Below are 24809 nucleotides of genomic sequence, written 5' to 3'. Positions count from 1 at the left end.
AGTCAAACACGATTGTTTTGTAAGAGTCCTGCAATCTTGTTACAAAATAACGGAGTTGATAATAAATGCGCTTCTAATACGCCTATCTTGTAATGTTACCTTTATCTTTTAAGATTCTAGCTGTAATCTTAGAACTGAATAATAGTCTTATGAACAATAACACAGTAAGTTATCCGGCAACAGCAGAAACTAATTTGCTCAACAATTGAAAATAAAAACATGCCTGAGCAGCACTTGAATTGAAAAGACTGGTCAAAATTCATTAGGATTCTAGCAAACATTGAAACGAAGAGACCTTTCTCGACCTACTAATAGACTCCCGGACCCGAGCGTCATTAAAATTCAGTACTGAATCATAAAATTTTTTTAATGAATTTTACTATGCGCAGAGCTCTGATCATGACACTTATTAGACATTTCATGATAAAATTCAGAGTAAAATTTTGGGATTCTGCTGAATATTATGAACCTCAGAAACTGTATTTTCTATGATCAGAAGGAATTTTTAGTCTGTTTTTGCACTGAACAGCATAAAAAAACACCCAAAAAGCAGCATCAACGACATTTGATCTTTTTTCTTCTTGCCTAGAAAAAAAATTTTCACCGAATTAACTAAGAAACACGACTGGGTAAATAAAATTTAAAAATCATCCATCAATAAAAACTTTATTTTTGCATGATCCGAGGTGTAAACCTTGGTGGAATTGGCTTGGTATCTTTATTGAGAAAAACGTGAAATATTGGCACTGTTGTGGACTCTTCTACTAAATGTTTCCCTCAGAGCAGTAGAATAGAGAAATCAGTAAGTGAAATTTTTATTTTCCCCTGATGACCAATTTTTTTTTTTATGAAATCTTGCTATCAGAAAACTAAACTCAATGAAGAGGCCATGCTAATATAATCATTGGTATAAAAAGCTTTTGCTCTACTTATGAATCAACTTTCGCTGACTTAAGAGTGAAACAAAATAAAGTAGAACACTAGCTTGTAACTTTAATCAAAGTCAGTCGGGCTCGAAATCTGCGTGGAGTGGCTTCCGACTTTCCATTGAACATATTCCGATTGGTTGACAACGTTTAATATTTGATCAGTACATCTTTTCCCTCACAGCAGTGACACATTACGTATTGAAAATTTTGCTTTCTACTCATGGAGATCATTAGTAATGCTTGATTTGTAACCTGTTTTGAGGTTAAGTAGCCTACTAATCTTGCAGAAATAGACGGATAAAATAAGCATCCTCTCAAAAGCGAAGATGGTAGCAAACAACCATTTTATGGATTTGTAATACCGTCTTGCTTTCTGGTCCCTTTTTTGATCAAACTGTTAGACACTTTCCGGACGTTTTGAAACCGATTTGTCAACTCGGCGCATTGAATGTGGTATGATAAGAGAGCTCACCGCCTGGAAAAATAAATTGAAACACTGGTTTGCAACATTGGTGGTGATACCTTTTATTAATGATACGTTGATGGTGATAATCTATCCGGGCTTGAGTCTCGGATTGACGTCATAGATTTGGCCCAGTCTAAACTTATCCTGTATAGTCTGAAAAGTACTCGTACCCCGAAATGAAGTCTGAGAAAAATACGTCATAATTTTGTAGCTTATAACTGGTAATTACGATAGTAGTATACACACTATTTATACATAAGCTAACTTGTAAGCAATAGCCAGAAAGCCCATTTAGCTTAGTGGTTACGACTTGTTATGCAAATTAAAGGTAACAAGTACCCACGCGGAAGTTCATATCGCATATAAAACAGACCTTGTTGGCGTGAGTGAAGCTTAAATTTTTTTTTCAATAAGTAAATTTTACTCAAAAATCAAGATTGGCCAGTGTAAAATCTGACATGAACAGAGTACTCCCGTACTTAACGCCAAGTCAATATCAGTACTGGGCAAGTCTAATTTCAAGTCTAAATACCAGTACTAATTCAGAGCTATGATCATAACGAATTTAAGACTTGTCAGACTTGCCGAGTCTAAATACAAGTGCGAAAATAAAGTTCCGTACGGGGAGCTAACCCACGCTCTCCATCTCCTTGGGTCTTTGTCCTTCTTACTGCGCCACCGTGACTGTTGAGACAATGTCTTTTGCAGTGCTCTAACAGCGCTACGCTTGAAAGAAGCAGATTTCAAGCGAGAAAGCGAGCAAATTATATTACATGGGAGACTTGCATTCACAATTGCCCAGTTTTGATTAACACTTGGAGTTCGGTCCGGGCTGGTCATCCAAAAAGCAGAATATCTCTAGACTGGTTCAGCGCTGATTTGCTCTGCCGTTTTAAAAACTGTTCCGGTCCCTATATACTGTTATGGTTCCTAACAGTCAATTTAATTTAATCAAAAGTTCAAATTCAGATTCAATGAAATAATGGGTTAAATCAAAATTGTCATTATTCCTAAGAAATTTCTGAGTCCAATAAAATATTTGGAGAAAACTTGACAACTAGGATAAATTTGCAATTTTTACAAAGATTTCTTTTATGTAAAAGCGTGGCTTATGTAGTTTATAAAACCTATAAGCTAAGGCCTATAAAAACTAACCTGCTGACAATATTTTTGTCTCAAATTATCATAGTATTGTTTGTATGAATTTTCTTGTTTTTCTTTGGTTGAAACTAATGTTTTTTTTCTTTTTCGAAGTCAAAAACTGTCTCAGTTTTCATATTTGTGTATCAGTGTCCAAATCCTAATATTATTTGATATCTTCTGTTTAAAACAAATTTTTGAAACTTTTATAATTTTGTCATCGGTAACTTCTAAGCGAGAGACCCACTTCATTTTTCTGATTGCGTTGCTTAATCTCAAAAGAGTATCGTGGCCACCAAATCTCAATATGGCAAAAAAGAGTGAATTTGATTATTCAGAATTTTTATAGCAAGCGCACTTTACAAGGCTTTGCCTTAAAAGGGGGTCCTCCAATGTTTGAATAAACACTATTCGTTAATGTCTAATCCGCCTTTATTCGGCACTCGTTGTTAGTAAACTACGATTCAAAAACTGACCTGTTTCATATTTTTAAGAAAAAAATATGACTGAAATCTTTGTTTCATGGTGCTTAATGAACCAGTAATTTATTCAAGCACAGAAAACACCTTTACCGCAATTGATGAAACTCGAGTTGATCTACACTTTTCAGCGAGACATGAGATATATTAGAGCGAGACTTGAATTTTTATCCGAAGAACAAAAATACACAGTTTATATACTTATTTCTTCAGAAATTGACATTTTTTAAACAACACGAGCATTTTTTAAACAAAAGATGAGATTAAATGGTTAATTTTGAGAGCTATGTAAAATTTAGAGCATTAGATTTTCTTAATAAACTATAAAAGGAAAAGAAAATAGGTTAGCTTGAGTTGTGGGCATAATTTCCTAGAAGTTGAGAGTTTGCACTCTATTATTAGTGTTTTTACGACATTCCAAAGTTCCCAATAGTTGAAAAACAAATTGGCAACCATTTGCGCACATCAATGTTAAAACTCAAAGAGTGACATTTCTGTAATATATATATTCAAATGCTTATTCGACATCTTTTTTGTTGCTGTGCAGTGATTTTTAGGAGTTGGAGAATTCTAACATAATTTATAAATACGTCTTTCCCTTTAAAACAATAGGTATATATTTTTTACTGTAATGGAAGCATATAGAGATATCATCTGTAATAACGACAATCAACAAAGCTTATGAAGCTAAAACGTGGTTACATAAAAATCATGACTTCTAAATTTTCAGATTTCAATTTGAAGAATTCGACTTTTAGTACATAAATATACTTGAAACCACGACCTTTCAATGCTACCGTATTCAACATATCTCACCCTCCTGAAGTCCCAAAACACTGCCAAAATAGAAAATAGAATATCCACCGAAATTCGCGAAAAAAAAACAGAATATCGTAGGATATCGAACAAAATCCGCAAAATGTCCAGAATATCTTAGAGTAACAACCAAAATAAAACTTATATCGTCCCGTAGGTCGTCCACTCAACTTTGAAACGTAGGTTGTCCCAGTCGCACAAAAGTAGAATAAGCTGAAATAACCTAAAATAACCTAAACTAACCAAATTTATCAAGAAAAATGAAAAATAAACAAAAATGGAAAGTAAATAAACAAATACGGCTAGCAATGTTTTTTAAATGCCAATTAATGCTTACAAATGAGTAAAGAATGGTCAATTAGGCCAAGTTTCTGTCGTAAAAGAGGAGAAATTATGTGCTAAAATGGACAGAATTGGCCAACAATTGGAAAATTTTTTACTTCTCCGTACGGTACTTGCCCTTAAGATTGCTTGTATTTGTAAACAATAGCAGCCTTTTCTACTGACAATTTAAATAGGAGACCTTGGAACAAAAAATATTTGAATAACTTAAAATATTTTTGGGGAGAAAATATTTTTGCAAACAATCTGCAAAGCTGAAGTTTTGTCAACAAAAAGGCAAAATTGTTCAATTACCGCTCAATTTCTCAGATCCTATAGCCACGTGCTTGACAGTCAGAGTGCTTTTGCAATTTGAGCAGAACTATGAGCCTTTTGGATGTGCTCTTAAGCCAGCACAATAAAAATGAAACCATTTGATGAGGAAACTTTTTACTGCATTTTAGGCAATGTTACAACATTTGATCATTGCTCGAATGTATGGCTCATTACGAAGACAATAGCGTTCTTAAAAAGTTAGCTTTGTCTCATCATTGCTCTTATTTGGGCTCTCTTTTTCATTTTTTTTCGGCTTCTGTCTCATTATGGAGGCTAAAGGCAGTTTGCAAGAATTTAGCTTTTGTTTATTTACTGTTTGTCTCAAACCGTTCTTTTTTATCTGCGCTGTTTAAAACTCATAATTTAAAAAAGACTACTTCATGTGGGCCTGAGTTAGAAGCTTCTAATGGCTTTTTACACGGTCAACACGCAGCCAGAACATTCAGAAATTTCTTTCGGAATAAAAATATTGTCCTGATAACTTGATTTTTTTCTCACTAGGTGAAAACTAAACAGTCTAGATCTTTTTGTAGCTAGCGAATATACTCAAAAGACAATTTTTTTAATTATTCGTTGACTGTGGAATTTGGGATTAGAACATCAAGACCAGTAGTTGCTGATAATGCAGAAATTCAATTTTCATCTGGTTTAATTCGAATCCCAAACAAAACAAAAGGCAAGGCTCTGAGCCAATTACTTTAAGCCAATTTTTAAGCCTCTTTAGGTATTCTTTGAAAACTTTCTATCTGACCGTTTTATTGAGGATGATAAGCAGTTGTTCTTAGCAGACCGAAAACAATATTTTTGCTAAATATTCGAAAAGTTTACTTTCAAATTGAAAACCTCTCTCTGTTGTTATGCCAAATCTAGAAGACTCCGAATTTAGAATGGCATCACATATAACATAAGGTTTGGTTGACGATAAAGGTTCTGCTTCAAACCATTTTGTCACTCTGTTGACAAATGTCACCGAATACCCATGAGGAGAATCTGGAACTGATGAAAGGGGTCCAGCATTATCTAGTTGTACATGACTAAATCTGGTAATTCCATCATCAATCTGGCATGTCTTAAGTTTTGAGCGTCTTGAATTTTTGTTCTGTTGGCACTGAAGACATTCTTTGCGCCACAATTTAATATTTTGACCAATTTTTGGCCATGTAAACCTTGCTAAAACCATCCTTTTCGTAATTATCCAATCAGGATAACAAGTCATGAAACTGGCTGAAATTAGGAAAACGACAATCCTGAAGTAAAAAAGGTCGTGGAAAAACAGATTTTTCACAGAGACTCTTCTCATTGCTAATGGTAACTTCTTGTACTCAGTTCCCGTTCAAATAACCAATTGTCATTTACAAAAATCTTCTGTTTGTCTTTTCACTAATTCTGGTAAGCCGAAAACGCCGATATAGTTGTCTCATACATTTGGAGATTTTTCACTAGTATCAGCTGATGGACAAGAGAAACAATCGACAACATTACTTTCCGACCCACACAAAAGGTGAATTTCATCTATAGATTCAGCTATGAGAAAAGTTGTCTGGCTTCACGAGGACTACGGTTAATAGATGCGCTTATTCGATAAAGATTGCAATCTCTAGGTTTCAGAACTGTAAAAACAACAGTTTGTCTGCCTTCTATGAGATTGCAAAAAATAACGGCTGCAGCATATATTGCAAGCAATTTTAGTCAGAAGTGCTCTAATTTCGTTCTGCTTGTGTTAGGCGTCTAGAGAAAAATTCTAATGGTCGGTTTTTGTCGGAACCCGTTACCTCAAAGAGAGCTGCATCAACAGTTGTTTTTGAAGCATCAGTTGTTAATGACAAGGTGGTATCTGGTGATATATGGTGAAGAAGTATGGATTTGCTCCAGCCTTCTTTGTGTGCGCTTAAAGCTTCTGAGTGCTGGGGGAGCATGTGTGTTGCATGGTATTCAAAACCAAATGAGCTTTATTTCTTCTCTTTTTCTGTGTTGGCTGACTTGATTTAGGAAGACACTGCAAAGTCTCAAAAATTTGTGCATATTGCGGAACAAGCCCCTGTATAAAGGAAACATTCCCATTATTCTTCGGAGCTCTTTGTAATTCTTGAATTCTTTCACACCAACCAAGCTTTCAAACTTTGATGCAAACAGTTAAATTTCGCCAGAAGAAATTTGGAATCCTAAAAAATTAGCAGCTTCTTGGAGTCATTTGTCAATAATCAGGTTTATACCCAAGCCATCTCGCTAATTCATTTAATCTCGTAAAATGCGATCAGGTGTTTCAAGATGCGACTCAATATCAGAGGATTCGACCAATACGTCGTCTGAGTACACAAACACATCTGATATGTTTTTAACAGCTTCGTGAATGAATCGTTGAAATGTGTTTGCTGCATTCTTCATACCTAATGGCATTCTGATAAGTTCAAACAAACCAAAAGATGTAGTTAGGACTGTTTTTTTATGTCATGTGAGTGAATCGGTGTCTGATGGTATGCTTTGACCATTTAATGTTTGCTGAAAATTTGTCTGATATTTAGTTCAACCATTGAAAGTTTAGGCATTGTATAACTATCACTGACAGATTGATAGTCACTGCAGGCTCTGAAATCGCCAAATTCCTTCTTCAGAAACATATGCAAAGGTGAAGAACAAATATTTTTAAATGGCTGTACTATACAACGCCGTTGCATTTCATCAAAGGCATATTTGGCATTTTTTACGTCACAATAAACATCAGAAGATTTTTCCAAGATTGCTCGTAGTTTATCATTTTCAATTGAAGAATAGTCATTGTTATCTACCTGGACTGATAAGCGACTGTCTTCATTTGGTGTTAACGTATTTCTCATAGAAAGACCTGTTAAGTTGTCAGTTAGGGTGAGGTTATGACAATTAACTATTATTTTAAATTCATTCAGGAATTCCAAACAAAGAAAATTGTCTTTGACATCTGAAGTAAAGAATGTGAAAGGAAATATTCCTCGCAAAGCGGGAAACAAAAATGATAACGGCATTCTGCCAAAAATTCTCATTGAATCTCCATTGACAATTCTAAGTTTTGTTACAGTAGATGTTATGAAGTCTGTGTTAACAAAACATAACATTATTATTGATGTCCTTGAACTTGTGTCTGCTACGAAATCATTTCAAATGTCTTCCTATTTAGCGGCTATAAGAATGCAGAGATTAACCCAGAGGTTTCCTCACACAAACTAGGGGATAAAATTTTGACGGATTTGTTGGAGAGTTTTGTTGAGACATTGGGCTCTATGCTTTTGGGCTTTGTCCTGCCCATTGACACCATTCTTTACACTTCTTGCTTTATAAGCAAAAAACGATAGGGACAAGTTTTTGGTCTGTGACCTGCTGTGAAATGTTTATTTGTAATTTCGATGATATGTTTGACTTTGATTATTTCACTGATTGATTTTTTGTTCGTTGAATGCCGATTGTACAATGGTCTTGCTGGCATCTGCTATGTAGATGCTGCAAATAAGTTTGCAGGACTTGTGGCAACTACAGTGTTTGAGTAGCTGTAAACTGTATCATCTAATTTGGCCAATTGTTCAACAGGAAGTTCTAGATGGGTTGAGGGTGCCGTTTCTACAGAAATTGGCTATTCTTGTATTAGCCTGTGCTTTATTACATATTCATCTGACGTCAGGTTACATTCGGCAGGCTCTCGTTGAACTCTCATCATGCACAATGAAGGTTTTCGACCGTGCAAGGAAATCAATCCCAGAGCTTCTTCAATTATTTCCTGTTTCAATCTCTAGAAAAAGTCTCAGATTTGATATTTGATGTCTCTGTAAATGTCTATGCCTATTGGAAGGTTGATTGCAACGGGCTCTTGAATTGAAACAAGTATGTGATCAAACTTTGTCTCATCATTTGTTATACCAGCAAAGACAAATTGAGATTCCATTTAACTAAACCATACTCCAGGATTTGACCTGTAGAAAACAGGTCTCACAGAAACCCTTTCAACGTAGCCACCTGAAGTAAAATGTTGTTGAACGACCGATATATTTCAATCTGTTGCTTCAGTTAGTTTCTGGAACCCTGAAACAAATTGTTCCCCAATATCTGAACCCTCCATAATTGCAGCGTCACATGAAAATGTTCCTATAGCTGTACCCACCATACCAATACCTGTGATTACCATACGCGAACCTGTAACTACTAAACCCTGAACAGTACCTACCGAAGCCTAAACCCAACCTACCAACAAACCTAACTCCCCAAACCTGTACCTACCGGGCTACTCCTCGAACCATCCATCACTGTCAAACAAGTAATGGGAAAAAGTAATGAGGCCCCGGAACAAATAAAAAGATCAAATGTAATGATTGACTCGAATTTTGTTGTAATAAAAGGATTAGGTTTGATATGAGCGAAGGAAAATTGGTCATTTAGCTTCCGTATTAGGCGTATATAGTTAAGGGTAAACACTGTAGGAGTTGGGGAGCCCTAACTTATTATTTAAATACGATTTTCCCTTTGCAACAATATGTATATATTTCTTACTGGAATGGAAGCATACAAAGAATTCAACTGTATTAAAGACAATCAACAAAGTTTCTGAAGCTAAAACGTGATTACACAAAATTCAAAACTTCTACATTTTCGATTTCATTTTGAACAATTTTTCTTTTCTTTCATGGCTATAACTGATACCATGACCTCTAAAGGCTAGTGTATCTTACAAATTCATATGGAAAAATTTAAATTCTTGACGTTAAAGAGTCTTGACAGAATGTTGATAAAACTGTCAATGAAGCGCAAGTGAATCTAAATTTTGTCTAATATAAGTTTTAGTTTCTAAGATAACAGTTTTTTTAGAATTGATGGGTACTTTCGTAACAATTATGAAACAGGAAACACTGATTTGAGTAGTTAACAGTTTTGCCGGTATATTGGCAGACTTCATCAAAAAATTCGTTGATATTTTTGCTTTTTTCCGTGTACCATACATTGATCAGATATTTATCTGCCATTTTATTTGTCGTTTTGAACAAAATATGTTGCATTTTTTGAATAAAAGACTCTTTTATATAAAATTTGAGCACTACGTGACTGTGCGACATTAATCTTGCTTCAAATAGTTTTTGATGACGTAAAATGTACTTTAATTGTGAGGCCAATGTCAATTTCAAAAAAACGTTATCAAATGGATATTGATGATAACACTTCTTAAATATTGGCAGTGTTTTGTTGCTTTGAATTGCTTTCCGCTGACATTTTTCGTGCAAAAAAAATCTGTTTTATGGGTAATCTTTCGAGCCACTAATTCTTTTTTTTCCAAATTGCTCAGACATATGTTTCTTATATTTGACAGTGTCATTGCTTTTGAATTAAAAACGCATCGTCTGCAACATAAAATTTTTTAACTTTTGTTTCAATTTTGTCTTCAAACTATTTGATGAGCAGAAAAGTTGAGAGGCGCCAAATTCGTTTTTTGAGGAGCCCCACTGTCGAATATTGTTCATTCTGTTTAAATAACCCACATATTCTACATTGTTTTCTGTGCGCAGAAAACAACTCAAACTTTTTTAACAGTTTTCAGCAAATCAGAAAACATTTATTTTTTGAAAACTTAATTGCGTCAGATTTTGAGCTGATAGTTTTGCCGAGATTGAAAACAATATCGGTGTGTTACTCAATATTATCAAGATTATACTGTTGTGCAATTAATAGAATTATAACAGCATCTGCGGAAACACAAGCAGAATTGTCGTACACAAGCAGATTTGTCTATTGTAATTGAAGTTCAAATAAGGTTTCTTTTATTAAGATTGCCGTTTTGCTCAGCGTGTACAATTTACACAAAACTGTACAAGCATTCGCTAAGCTAATTGCCTAGTCAATGTTGTCTGATAAACTCGAGGATAAAAACGACTGCAGACCAAATGAATTAAACTGAGCGACTATTCACGAGAGGCAAAATGAAGAGAATGAATCACCAAGAGCAAGAGATACTTATGTCATCTACAAATTACTTCCCGATGCGAAAATACATGTGAGCACTAAGTTAACTTGGGGTACGAGCTGAACTAAAAGTGACATATAATCATTGCCCTTCAAATTAGGTACATCATTAAATTAAGTACATTGTATATGAATTTTACCTCACTAAATTGAAATGAGTTTATTTTTACGACATTTCAAGTTACTACGTACAACATCTCCCTTTTTGACAAATTGAAAATTGCACTAATGAAAATTTTTAAATAACGGTATTGATCGATATTGAAAATGTTAATAGTTATTCGTCGGTTATATCACAATAAAGAAAATATCAGCTGTTTACGACAACTAGTGATAATTAGTAAAAATTAATGAAGTTTTGAGTTCTCCACAGTTTTATCCAAAATTGTGGTTTTTTTTCATATGTCTGTTAATTGTCAACAGGGCTAAATCTGTCGGGCGAAATCGTGGATCCCTAGGCGATACTGTACCATTGACTAGCAAAGGATATGGATTTGGTACAGGTTCAACTTGTGCCGCGGTGTCGAATATAGATTGTACTTTTGAGGTCTGGTCGATGATACTTTGAGGGTACTTTTGATGTCACCTGCTCTTCTTTTTCTTCCGGGTTGAAGACAAAATTGAGAGCTTGAGTTAATGGATTCTTCAGAGGAGTCGTCCTTTTCAAATCCATAATATTTATAGCTCTTACGTGAACGTTTTTTAACTCTGAGTAAAATTTAATGTAGAGCTTCCCGGGGTGCTGACGCAGTAGGAATTTGGTTATCGGCAGATCAGATGTAGGGGCAGAAACTTCAATTTATTCAGTTATTTGTCGAGCGAAATTATCCCGGACTTTAGGAATCCGTATTGGCTTTGTGCGAGCAATATTTGATCTTGCATTGTCTCGATTACGATGCTGCATTTTTCTGTGCCCTTTCTGAATACCAGTAAATTCTTTAATATGGATGACAATTTTGGATTCAGGAGATTTTTTTAGAAGACGGGGACCTCGACTGCTGATGTATTCTCGTACTTTGGTCTTTCTTTCGTCAAGAGTCCCAAAATTTCCTATATCGCTGCGCTGTTGCGAACTGTGACTTCTGAGCTTCATTGGTGGTCACAGTTTGTTCGTCTAAATAGGGATTTAGTAATTTATCATAACTCAAATCAGAGTTTTTAGGTGAATTACTGATATTGCTAAGAAGAGTGTTAGCACGGCGACCAAAGTGATATTCGAAGTGCAAAAAATCAATAGTTTCGTGTTAGCGTTTGCGAAGCTGGTTAAGTATTATTTTAAGTTCTGCTTTAAGGTTAAAGGAGTTTTTTATTGTTAAAGGAGTTAAAGTTTTCTTTATTTGATTCTTTAACAAATGTGAGGCGTTACTTAATTGTTCTAATAGGTCTTTCTACAAGGCCCATTGCCCGGTGAACATTTGCTAGAGCTAGGATTAAAGTTTTATTTATTTATATGAGCATTTTTAATTTGGTTGCAACTGCGACAACGACCCTTATCTAGTCATAAAGAACGACGTACTCCATGAAATTTTATATAATTTTCTGAAAATTTTAGTAAATTTGAAGCGTTTGCCTTATCCAGAGTTTCTGCGGTTGGGTATTTGGAAAATCTGTCCAGTCATGTTAAAATTTGGATTTATGGTTTATTTGCATTATTGATAGGACTTGCAGCATCTATTTGGTTTTCAGATTAGAAATTATACATTGTTTATGCCATTGATATTGCTTGGCAGTTATTACTGATTTAAGGTTTTTACCAATTACCGTGCAGGGTTTGCAATCTATTGAGCGAACAAGGAGTTCGCGGTTCGTGTATGGCAGCCAGCATTGTTGGACCGTACAAGCCATCCCCCCGCTTCCCGGGTAACTTCCGTGTGAGGCTTCATTGAGTACCTCCTTAAGTGCATTGGGAATGGCCACTTTTTCTTCCACGCACATATAACCACTACTGACAAGGAGATCTCGCCAGTAAGAATGGAGGTAGGGGTTGAATTGAGTAAATCTATCCTCATCATCTCGTATTATGCAGTCTCTAAACTGAGCACGTCGTCTTTACTGGTTAAAGATAATATGAAGTTCTTATTAAATCCTTTTCCCACCACTTTTTCTTCTGATAAAAGTTAGGGACCATCTTTTAAGGGAGTAATTAGGTTTGAATTAGATGGGGACTGGCGGGGCATATTGGGTACAGTATCTGTTGTAAACAATACGCAAGGTTGAATTTGGGATGAAGATTTGGGCACCGATTTTCCATTCATTGCTGATGCTTGATTCTTTTTCAAAAAACTGAATTGACTGAACAAATGTTGGACTGATTTTTTGAGTTGAAATGTGCAAAAAGCACTTTTTAATTGTCAACCAATTGGGAACGTGACCTACTTAAAAAACTTGGATTTTTAGTACTTTTTTGGAAAGGAATGAGTGACTTGGATTTGATTGACAGTTTAGCTTGGTTTAATCCTTGAAATTGTACTGGATTTTGATAAGCGAGAGACGCTTGTATATTGTTTTGCGACGCAAATTTTGATATAGGGATAAAATATTTAGTAGTGTAGAATGAATTTTGTTTGCAGTATGGGCTTTGAGTGACGGATTAATTAAATGTAAATGTGCGCGAGACGCGAAACTGGTCATTAAAGTATGAAAATTAAAAGCTTTTAAATTTTGAGTATTAATTTGCTGAGCAAGTGCTAATTTGTTTTGAGTTAAACGTACTTTTGATGCGCTAGAGGTATTTGAACTAATGTTAGTGAATATGGTTAAATTGGAAGTAGTTTTTCACCATGCGAGTTTCAAAAGACCTTGAGACAAGCGAATTTGCGGCGCACCATTAGCATTTGGATTAAAAGAAAAATTTGTAGGTACTTTATGAATTATAACTTGTTCTGCGAATGAATTCAGATTTTGAGCCAAGTGTACAGGCACTGAATGAGCAACGTTTAAAATGTTATTAACATGATTTGATTGTTTTTTAAAACGAGTTAGCGTATCAGATATGTTATCTAAAAACGATTTGATTAGATGAATGGGCAAAATAATTTTTGTTTTTGTAACAGTTTAGCGACTGATTGTATATTTGATAGAGTAGCAACTATAAACTCTTCGTCGTAGTTTGAGATATTTTTTGATGGTGTATATATGGGTTACCGGAAATATAATCCACTAAACCTATTTCGCCTCCGGGTAATTGTCCTATTTTGAATTGTAATTGTAAAAGACGGTCAGCGTGATAGACCACTATTGTATGATTTGTTAGAACGATATTGTTTCAAATTAGAAAACAGGCTCGTTAATCCGTTATAAATGAAAATTCTTTTCCTTGTGGATAGTTTTTAAAATAATCTATGGAACAAACTACTTCGAGTAATTCCGACTCATTGATACAATATCGTTTTTCATTACTGTTTAAAAATCAAGAAAAAGATGATATTGGTTTCCACTCAACAACTGCTAGTTTTTTGAGAGCTGCTCGAGACAAGTGTGAGAGGCTTTGCATTTAACACGTGTTTCGAATTGCGGGCTGAAGTGAATATTTTCAGCTTGATTTGCAGGGTTTTAATAGCATTAGTACTATGTTCTTCAATTCAAGGATATTATATTAATTTTGAAAAAGGGGTCTTAAGGGTTGGCAAAGTTGAGCTAAATTAGGGATAAATTTATTATTAAAATGTACGGAAACAAGAGCAGAACGAAATTTTTTAAGTGTATAAGGTTGCTAGAGTGAAAGAATGACAGATGTTTTTGATTCGAGAGCGGAAATACATGATTGGGTAATGTTGTAGCCTAAACATCACAAAATTTCTGGTTTAGCGAACTTGCATTTTGGTAACTTAATACAAAGTTTATCAGCATCAGGTTTATAAGAGAATTGTTGGGTGTTTTTGAGGTCTATAAGGGTATAACACATGGCTTTTTTGCAATTGGCGGGCGTTACATGCCGGTCATATCACCACTAACAATATTGAAATTACAACGTTTTGCCGTATCAGGGTGAAATTTAGCTGACTATAGGCTTATTTGAGATCTACGGTCAAAAAGAAGATTTTATCAGGTGATTGAGTCTCATAGTTTGCAATTATATGTGATATAGAGTCAGTTAGTTTGTCTATATGGGGCATCTGGTAATTGTTTTTATGGATGGATTTGTAAAGAAGTTTTGAATCGAGAGCTAATGTTGGTGTTTCGTCTCTTTTAACTGTGCTAGCAACGGGCGAAATAAAACATTAATCTTAGTAATTTTGGAGTTTTTGTATAAATTCCTCATCAAGTAACATTTTACTTCCAGTATTAACTATTTTTTGTAAATTGATAGGTACTCGTCTTCCATTTTGGTGTTTTCGTAGGAAGCGTCTGTGAATATTTGATCTGAAAATGCGTACTTTAGAACTTCCAATATGTGAAATGAGATATCGAGTCTGATTTGCTATTCTAAATTTCATTGGACACTGTGATTTGATGTTGTTGACCAAATTACCTACAATGAAGTTTAGAGTTTGAGTGAATGATATGCCGAGCGCATCAAATGGGTCGCAATAGGCCGTCTCTGATAACTACAAATTCGGCGTCCTCGATTCCTTCCACTGGAGTTTGCATCGTACCAATTAAATGAATTGGCTCATTGGCAAAAGTTTTAGGTCTTTTGTGGGTGCAGTTGTTAACCATCGTACAGGAGATGAAATTATGATGATTTCTGTGGCTAGTGACTTGTTCATGATACTACAGAGAGTTCCAGAGTCAATTAAAAGGCCCACTTTTCTGTTTCCAATTTTTAGTGTCGTTTTCTTTGGTTCATTTTGAAATTTAATACTTGCAGTACTTTTTACCATCTTATCATCTGAATTTTTATAATCGAGTTCGCATTCTGGGTTAATAGTCAAATTTGACACAGCGTTAACTGAGTTATAGTTTGTATATTCGTCTATTGAATTCACATTCCAACGAGCTACTTTTGGTATTTTTAATTTTTGTCTTTCGGCGCACACGAGCAAAGTGATTTTGGAGGCTACAATTGCTGCAGCTTTTATCCTCTCCGATGCGTTTGTCTTCCTTTTGATTGACCAAGTGAGACCACAGTTTCGACAGAGTTGATTTGTGTGTCGAGTTTGTGTTTCATAGTTTTGGCGTTGATTCGAGTTGATAAATTGACGTTTTTGTGAAATTGCGTTTATTTGAGGAATAGATTGACTATAAGAATTTTGGATTTAATTTCGATGACCGAGTTCCATGTTAACTGCTAAAGGTAGTGCCTGGCCGGAAACGACTGCTTCTTTCAATGATTTTTCCGAATTTAAGAATCTTGCATGTTGGCTTCAAAAAGTTCTCTTATTAGCGCACCTTCTTGTTTACATAGTTCCAAGTCTTCTGACAGTTCTTTCAGTTTTCCATAAAAATGTTCGTATGTTTCTTGCTTCGTTTTTTTTGTTGTGGGTAGCATATATCTGTTGAAAGTGATGTTTCTTAGTCTAAATAAATGTCCTCGATGATGTTAGGGGTTTCTACTAGGGTTCTACTGTAGTTAGAGTGTCCATTCTTAGATTCTGCTCCTTTCGGTTCCTGGGCTAAGGTATACTACGGAGACATTTTTCCAATCTGCTTGGTCCCAGGGCTTTTTGTCACACATTATTCCGATTTCCAATTGACATTTACAATATTTTCCTCAATTAATTTTTAACTGTGCATTCTGGGGTAGTCTCTCGCGCTCTGATTGTGCTGATTATCCTTGTATAGTGTCTTTGTTAATGGGTTCGAGTGGGATTTGTTCTGGTTCTGGTTGAGGGCCAGGTAAAGTGTCTAGGCTTATGTTTCCCGTACACAAACAGATTTGTGTACTTTAATTGAGAATCGGTTTGGGTTTCGTTTATTAGGATAGCCGTTTGGCTCAGCGTGTACACTGGACACAAAATTGCACAAGGAATTGCTTGGCGAACCGCCTAGTCAATTTTGTTTGCTAAACTCGAAAATACAGACGATAGCAGATTAAATGAAATAAATTGAGCGACTATTCACGAAACGCAAAATGAAGAGAAATAAACTCCTAGAGCAGGAGATCCTTAGGTCATGAACAAATTAGATCCCGATGCGGAAAAATAAACATCAGACGTATTTGTGAACACTATGTTAACCTGGGGTACAAAATGAACTAAACTTGACTTATAATAACTGTCCTTCAAACTAGGTACATCATTAAAATTGGTACATCGTATAAGACTTTTACTGCACTAAATTAAAATGAATTTACTATGTACAACAAAGCATGTCAGTCTGTTTTTTGTTTGTATCTGAATGTGTTCATTCATTTGATTCAATGGAAGCAGTTTAAGGAATTGAAAACTGGAGTAACTTAGATCGACTCAAAAGTTTCGTATACTTTTGTGTCCCCTTTGGTGCTAGAATGACAAAAAATTTTTCATCGGAAAATTTTGTTTAAAATTGCAAGTGTTGAATGCGTTTTCTAAACAATTTTCTATCAAAAACTAAGCAGCCCTGATAGCACAACTATTTCAAACTTTCTTACAAAGAGATTTATTATTGAAATGTGAATCAGTGGCCTCGTAAAATTAAGTTATAACAATTGCATTGAAATTAAATTACACTCTTACAGCTATATCAGAAGAAACCTGGTTTTTCACTTCTGCTGCATCAAAATCCCTCTTTTTTGAAAAGTTTGAGATCTGACAAGATATCTCTTGTGATTAAAAACCTTCTTTATTAAAAATTAATATACAAAATCCAATAAGCTCTTAGAAAATAAATATCTTTTTGGTGGGTACTCCAAGAGCCCTTGGAAAGCTGTCATCTACAAAATATTTTCAGAATAATAATGATATGTCATAAAGCGGAAAATGAGTGAACAAGGTTTAAAAAATCTTATTTAGAAACAGATGTCACGCCTATCAGTTAAATTCATGCTCCCTCTCCACTCTTAGCGTGTAATACTCACAGTGGCAAGATTAAAGGTCAACTTTTTGGCTATCAAAATGCGCATGAATTGGCAAACTTGTGAAAAAACGCAGAACGAGCGACTGAGACAAGCGCCTTTTTACCTTTTCTTCTCTGGCCCATAAGAGAAGGCTAAAAATTTAACACTCGTTGTTACTTTTACTTTTATCTTAAATACCATCTCTGAAGTATAATTGGCATTAATAAGTTAAAAGTTATACAGACCATTTATGCACACAGCAAATTTACAGACCATCATTTTGTTAATTGAAGCTAAAGCCAAACATTAATGACCACTTTTAACCATTTCTTTAAAAAAATTTACAATGCTCCAACAGTCATCAAACTGGTCAACTTTGATTCGATTGTTCGTTTGAACATTCATCTTCAGGCTTAATTTTGATTCGAGATCACAGGTCCTCAAGTTAAGAAGCTTCAAAGCATCTGCGTCATCGAAAAGCATTATTTTGACAAACGCTTCAATAAGCAAACTGACAAGCAATTATGGCCGAAAGTTTACCGGACGATCCACCTAATTATCGCCAAATATCATCTGTTAATAGCAATGCGCCTCCAAACTTTGGCTATGTTCCTCCGAATTATGGAACAGTGGCGCCAAAGTTTGGCAACTTTACAATGACTGAAATCAAATCTGCGCAGAAAGCAGCTCAAGTTATTGCGGAGAAAGTTGAAATCAAGCGCCAGAACAAAAGATGGCGTGCGATGCGAACAGCACTTGGAATTTCGGGCGATGCTTTGATTCCGCAAATTGTGGGCGCAGCTAATGTGTTTTGGGTGCTTTTCTGGGTAGTGTGTTATGCAATTTTGAGCTGCGTTTTCCTGTATCAGATGGTCACGTTGGTTGGCAGTTTTTTGGACTACAAAGTCGACACTCAGATATCGATTGTGAGGAATACAGAGGCGACCTTTCCAAGCATCACTGTCTGCAACTCGAACCCAGTTCGCAAATCCATTATCTCTAAGGTAATATTAGGTAATTTTTCAACCATTAAAACTGTTGCCGTCAGACACATCGATAGACTAGCAGGCTCAGTTCCTGGGCCGAGGTCTTAGCGCTAAGAAACGCAAAAGTATTGAAGATTGGATATGAGTTGAATTTCAAGGAAAATCATGAGTAACCCTTGTCCAAGAAAAACCAATTTCAAACTTGCAACTATTTTCAAATTTGTTCTCGATAATACCAAGTTTGCAAATATTTGCAAACTATTTCTTCACAAGGCCAAAATTGCAAAGTTTTGGAAAACAAAATTAATTTTTAAAAAATTTGCAAACGACCAGAGAATATGTTCCGGCTGATCTCTGCTGAATTTATCTCTGTCGATTATTTTCCCAACCGTTTCTCGGAGACTGCATAAATTAATTTTTTATGTCCAAGTTGAAGTTACTTTGATTTCATACAAGGTTCATCTATGGTTTCATACTATCCATACTTGGTTTTTTAGTACGATACTAGTCAAAGAAATCATTTATGATAATTGATTGATTACCAAGAAATCAGATATGATCCTAGTATGGTTACCAAGACTCGTATTTCGTTTTCCTCCAAAATTTTTTAACGGGGAAATGTCACTATGTAATTCCCCCGGCATCAAGTTGTGATCCGCGAAAAGACCCTGTGATGCTACCCCTATTGCAAAGTTGGCTAAATGAAAGAATCAGTCTTTCTATATGTGTAAAATTATCAAATTCTCCGAAGCCAATTTCTACCTATAAATGCTCAGTTATTAGTAGTATACAAAAAAATTCAGGCTTATAACATTAAATCATTTATATGACTGCTGAGAATTGATACGAAACATATATGGCTTGGTAAAAAAAAATCAAAGAAAGCTATAACATCGGCGAACCGGATGTGTAAACTACACCATGTAAGAGGTGTTTGTAATAATAATCATCCTACAGGGCCAACTTTTAACAATAATGAATGAAAAATTATGACTTGACCGCATAAATTCGCAAAAATAAGTTATTGTTTTCCAAAGTGTGCAAATTTGGTTGTGAATAATTTCACTTAATTTTGACACTAAATTTAAGTCAGAGAGGCGCGTTGAAAAAATTATCGCAGTTTTTTAATATGTTTATTAAATATGTATATTTAATATCTTATATAATTTGACAAGCGTTGATTTTCATAGTTTTAACGTTTCTAAACGTAAATCTTACATAAGTTCGACACGCAAGGGGTACTTTTGGAGGGTTCGTTATTGTAGAAGAGTTCATATTAACTTGAGAACCACCAAAATCTCATAATATTATTAATTGGAATTTGCGATTTCGCAGTTTTTTTACTTTTTCTTGACTTTTTTAACCTTTATTCGACTTGTCTTGACTTTGATGTAGACTTACTTGCAGGCACGGCTATTAGTTGCACAAAGCTGTGACGTGTAAAAACAGACATGGATATAGTTATGACTAAAAAATTTAGTATTAGTCTGGGCAATACTGAATTGAGCTACGGTCATTGTATGGTTACTAAAAATGTCAAGTTGAGTTGAATCAAGTTTGAGAAGTCTAAAACTCAAAAAGATATGTGATATGTTAATGGTTCGCAAAGCCATCAAGGTCATAATTTACAATGAGAACTCAGTTAGAAATCAAACTTTATTCTTTGACCAGGATACTATGGCAACAAAATACCAAGACATACAGCAGCGGAAAAGTTGTTTGCATTTGTTTCGAGAAACAGTGCTTGAAAAGTTAGGCAAGAAAGAATATCCAAGATTTGAATGGAATGACGTATCATCGAATGCAAATAGAACTCCCAAACAGGACCTAACATGAAATAGCAACACTTTTGTTACTCTTCTGCATTGTAGATTACGAAATACGAGGGACTTGGCAACCTAGATGGATACGTGACGAGCAGCATGTACTCCTCCCTGTCTCAGGATCTGGGCATCAACTACACTCTACCATCCTGTGATCCAGGCCACACTGAATGTCCAGGAACTGGGGTGGGTATTAAAAAAACAATAAAACAAGAACTTTCTTTCGCCCAGGCTACCATAAGTCAGGCTTTAGTTTCTGATCAGACTGAGCCGCGGCCCAGACTTCCAACTCTGATCAACGGGACCGAAATTTTTGAGCAAATTTTGTGCGATGAAGCCTAACGTGGCCTTTTTTTAGCCTGTGTCGAAATTACCCCCCCCCCCCCCCCTGATTACCCCCCAAACTGATGTAAGAGTAGGGGGTAATTGCCTATGGGGGATCTTGCCGTGAATTTATGGGGTGACTTTGATTGTGACTTTGGTGTGAGACAAGGTGTTTAATGGGTTAATTTGAATTCATCAGAATTCTTTTGAATTTTTATTCCAAAGATGGTATTTTACATTGTGTTGTGTCTGTGTAGCAATGTATTGTGGATTGGTGGGTGTGTGACGGATGGCAGGACTGTCACGATGGCTGGGATGAAGGCAACTCTGGTGAAAGTTAGTCTTTAACTCTCTTCATTCATTTAGTATTCGACAAAGCGTCGCTTCTAATCGCGAGTTCAAAGTGGTCTTCTTTAATATTCATATTTCGTACAGTTTTTAGAAAAATCTTCGACCCCGTTGAGAAAATCATAAATGCCTTTAGATTCGAATCTATATCTCTTTCAGCCGTTTGTGTACCATACCACTATGATAATGCTTATCTCACCCTCTGATAGGCTCAACTAGTGTGAAAATCTAAGCGCAACTATAGTTTTCAATTCGAATCAGCGCCTCCTCACTCGGACTGGTGCGCTACACCTATAAAACGAAAGTTCCTCAAGAGCTGTTGAAAGTTGCTATCTTTTATAAACCTATCACTCCTTCTCCCTTATTCTTCTATAGTTAGCCCTCCCTCTCGCCATATTTTCGTTGAACAATTAGCAATTGGAGCTTCGTGCCAGACACTTCTATTACAAATTTTTCTTTTGAAATTTTTTGACCTTATGATACAAAAAATGTTTATGAATCTATTTGTTTATGATCAATTTTTATGAAACTAACGCGCCCAATTCCAGACGATTGATAGACCGGAGCAATATAACAATACAATAAAGCATCAATCATTGACATGGATATATAGATAAAGTCTTCAAACTAGTAAGTTTTGGTTAAAATGCTGGCGCAAGAAACTCAGCAACGAGGAAAGCTACACAAAAATTAACCACACAAAATCGTCGGCCAACCAAGATTGTCAATGCTTCGCGCAAAGTATTATAAAGTCTTTGGATCGACCTGAAGGGTTAATCAATATGAAAAAATAAACAAAATCAACAACTGTATAAAACAAACAACTGAACATGTTAAAGGTCCTAAAAATATTTGATTCTTTGGTGAATTGCGGGTAGCTTCAGTACAGTAACACAGCCCAAACACAGTGTATTGCAGTAATGCGGTGGAATATTGAGTCTCCAGTTGACTGTCATCTTCAACAATCTAGACTAAGATTCAGATCCCCTTCGCCTCTGCTAACCAGATTTTTATTCGAAACATTTTATTTTCCATAAAAATGTAAAAATTTGGTTTGCAATTTTAAATACCTCATATGATTAAAAACTTATATTTGGTTTCTCGAGAACGAAGCTTGAGAGTCAACCAACCCAGTCAAAAATTATCGTTTTCAAACTTAGGGAAATCGCGGGTATGCTCTGTTTCAGTTAGACAAAAACTACGTTAGTCCTTATATTTGTTACATCCGTATCGTTCAAATGTTCGGTTTTTAAACGTAAGTATTTGTAGTCTAACGAATTCAATCCCCATCAAAGTTCCACCAGTCTGCTAATCGCTAAGTTTTTAATTTAAACACAAACAAAAATTCACAATTTTTCACCTAGTTTAATCAATCACCTGGACAATTTAATCGGTTTGCAATTTTTTTGAAGAATATTTCTCCAGGAGGTGCGCTTGAAAATATGCCGATTATAAAGCGCTCATAACATATGGCTACACTTTAAAAAAATTTTTGTAAATAAAACCGACTTCTTTCGTTTCAAGCCCCACATACTACATTTCTTTCTACTCTCATGTTGAAAGTGCTCTAGTAACACTGATTTGACCACAAGCAACAAAAAAGAAGAAAAGATCCGACAAACTTCTTCTCTGATAAATAAAACATTGGCATTCTATTTGAAACCGGAGCAAGACAAATTGAGTTTTTTAAAGTCAAGTAAAGTACGATAGATCATTTTTGGTCGAAACAAAGAAAAATCAATAAAAAACATTTTAACAACGAAAACAAAAAAGAGTTGTATCGTTTCTTGTTGATTTTACACCGAATAATTAGTACCCACTAAAACTAACTGAGGGTAACAGATTAGGCTCACAGATTAGGTGGAAGTGGGGTATTGCAAGATTTTGCGAATTTTGACTCATTGTCATGTTGCTGATTGTGGGTTCCAGTAGTGTACTGAATCAAAATTTAGTCGGTTTGGACTCAATTTGGCACTACAGTCTTGTGCTGGTCTTGGCAAGTCTAAATCCAAGTCTTGACAATTCAAAGGAAAAGCACTAAAAATCAACAGTAGCGGGCAAAAATTGTCAAAAACAGACAGCAAAATGTCAGAAACAGCCATGAAAACTGCAAACATAGACGAAAAACGTCAGAAACAGCCAAAAATTAGTCGGAACAAAGTCTAAAAAAGACAAAACTAACTCAAAACTACTACCACTAAAACTATGAACTTTTTTCTAAACTGAGGTTGAAAACTCTCCTATAATACTGATTTGATTTCAAGCGATAAAAAAGAACAAAAACACCGAAGTTTTTTTCCTGAAAAAAAAGACATTGTATTCGAAACATGTATGGATCGGAATAGATTTTTTTGATTTCTGACTCAGATCAAGACAAATTGGGTTTTTTAAGGATAAGTAAAGTATGAATAGTCGGTCTTATATCAAAACGAAAAAAAATAGCGAAATCGAATTAGAAAAATACCGGCATAAAAATTATCGTATTTTTCATTTCTGAACCAGGGCGAGACAAAATGAAATTTGTAAAGGCAGGTAAAGTACGAATGACAATTTTTGGCCAAATGGAAAAAACAAAGAAAAAGATAAAAACAGCCAAAACAAAAAAATCAGAGGTATCCTTCTCTATTAATTTTGACCAGAATAGTTAATACTAACTAGAACTAACTAAGAGTAACTTTGGCTCACAGAAGAGCTGGAATTGAGGCATTGAATGAAATTGCTAAGTTTGGCTGACTCCTCATATTGCCATTTTGAGTCGCATTAGTGTTCTGAATTGAAATTAGATTAAGTGTGACTTAACTTCGCACTATAATCTTGTGCAAGTCGTTGCAAGCCTTAATTCAAGTCTTGGCAGTAAAAAGGTCAAAAAGTAAGCAAGGAGAACGTCAATGGTCGCAAAAGCCCGTATTAGCCGGAAAATTATCGGATAAAGCCAATAGTAACTCAAAAAGTGATATAACCAAAATTGTTAGCTTTTTCTACACTTTTTCGTCTAAACCCAGTTTAAAACGCTCTTATAACCGCAAGCGATCAGAAAGGAACACAAATACCGAAAAACTTTTTTCTGAGAAATAAAAAAAATGAGATCATATTTAAAACATAAAAGCGTCAGAGTTGATTTTTGTCCTTTTTCATACAGAGCAAAACAAATTGATTTCGATAAACGCAAAGATGTATTGAACTCATTTTTTGCAAAAAAAAAAAGTTTCTGTTTATTTCAAACCGATTAATTAAAGTGCACTGGAAATTTCTGAGAAATACTTTGGGCCATGGATTAGGTGGATTTGAAGTGGTAATGGAAGAAATCGCAAATTTTGGACTGATTCCTCTTTTTGTTGATTTCGTGTCCCATTAAGGTTCTGAACCAAAATTGGGTCTTGATTTCGTGCTATGTTTTTGTGAAAACTTTGGCAAAACTGTATCCCAGTCTTAGCCAGGACTCGGCAAGTGTGAATACTTGTCAGGGCGGTCAAAAAATGGTTTACAGAAACGTGAAATATGGCCGGTAAAACATCAAATAAAAATTTGGAAGGAATGCCAAAAACTGATTGATTTCGTGGCCAGTAAAAGCATCAAACATGGCCAAAAACGTCAAAAATAGACAATATATGTCAAATCTGTCAGGAAAACGTCGAAAATAGCCAAAAATGAAGTCGCTGACAACTGGATAAATCGTGAGAGATAGCCGAGAAAACGCCGAGACTGATGAAAAGAATGAAAATGACCAAAAATTGGCTAAAAACTATTAATATGGCCTTCTTTGACCTCCAGGGTGCTTGTTGATTGTTTTGAAAGACTCATGGGCTTAATATTAGGCCCAAAATTGTGGCACTGTGCAAAATCCGAGAAATCTTTGAAAAGTTAGTTTTCACTTGGAAAATAACGTGCAAGTGTTACTCAAGTCTTGGCCAAGACATGCCAGACTTGCAACACTTCTCTAAATTTTGCCTAG

The 24809-nt window shown here is 35.2% G+C and overlaps 1 protein-coding gene across 1 annotated transcript in view; it reads left to right on the top strand.

The window, feature by feature from the left end:
- The first annotated feature begins 17642 nt into the window (after window positions 1-17642).
- The window catches only part of LOC142350696 (uncharacterized), a 28953-nt gene continuing 21786 nt past the window's right edge, over window positions 17643-24809 (top strand). The window contains exons 1-3 of the mRNA XM_075402625.1: window positions 17643-18380; window positions 20234-20371; window positions 20767-20845. Coding sequence (XP_075258740.1) covers window positions 17901-18380; window positions 20234-20371; window positions 20767-20845 — 697 coding nt within the window. The 5' untranslated portion in view covers window positions 17643-17900. The remainder of the gene's footprint in view (window positions 18381-20233; window positions 20372-20766; window positions 20846-24809) is intronic.

This window comes from Convolutriloba macropyga, chromosome 1 (assembly GCF_964194025.1).
Source record: "Convolutriloba macropyga chromosome 1, txConMacr16.3, whole genome shotgun sequence".
NCBI classification, from domain to species: Eukaryota; Metazoa; Xenacoelomorpha; order Acoela; family Convolutidae; genus Convolutriloba; species Convolutriloba macropyga.
This window is presented reverse-complemented; position numbering and strand designations above follow the sequence as displayed.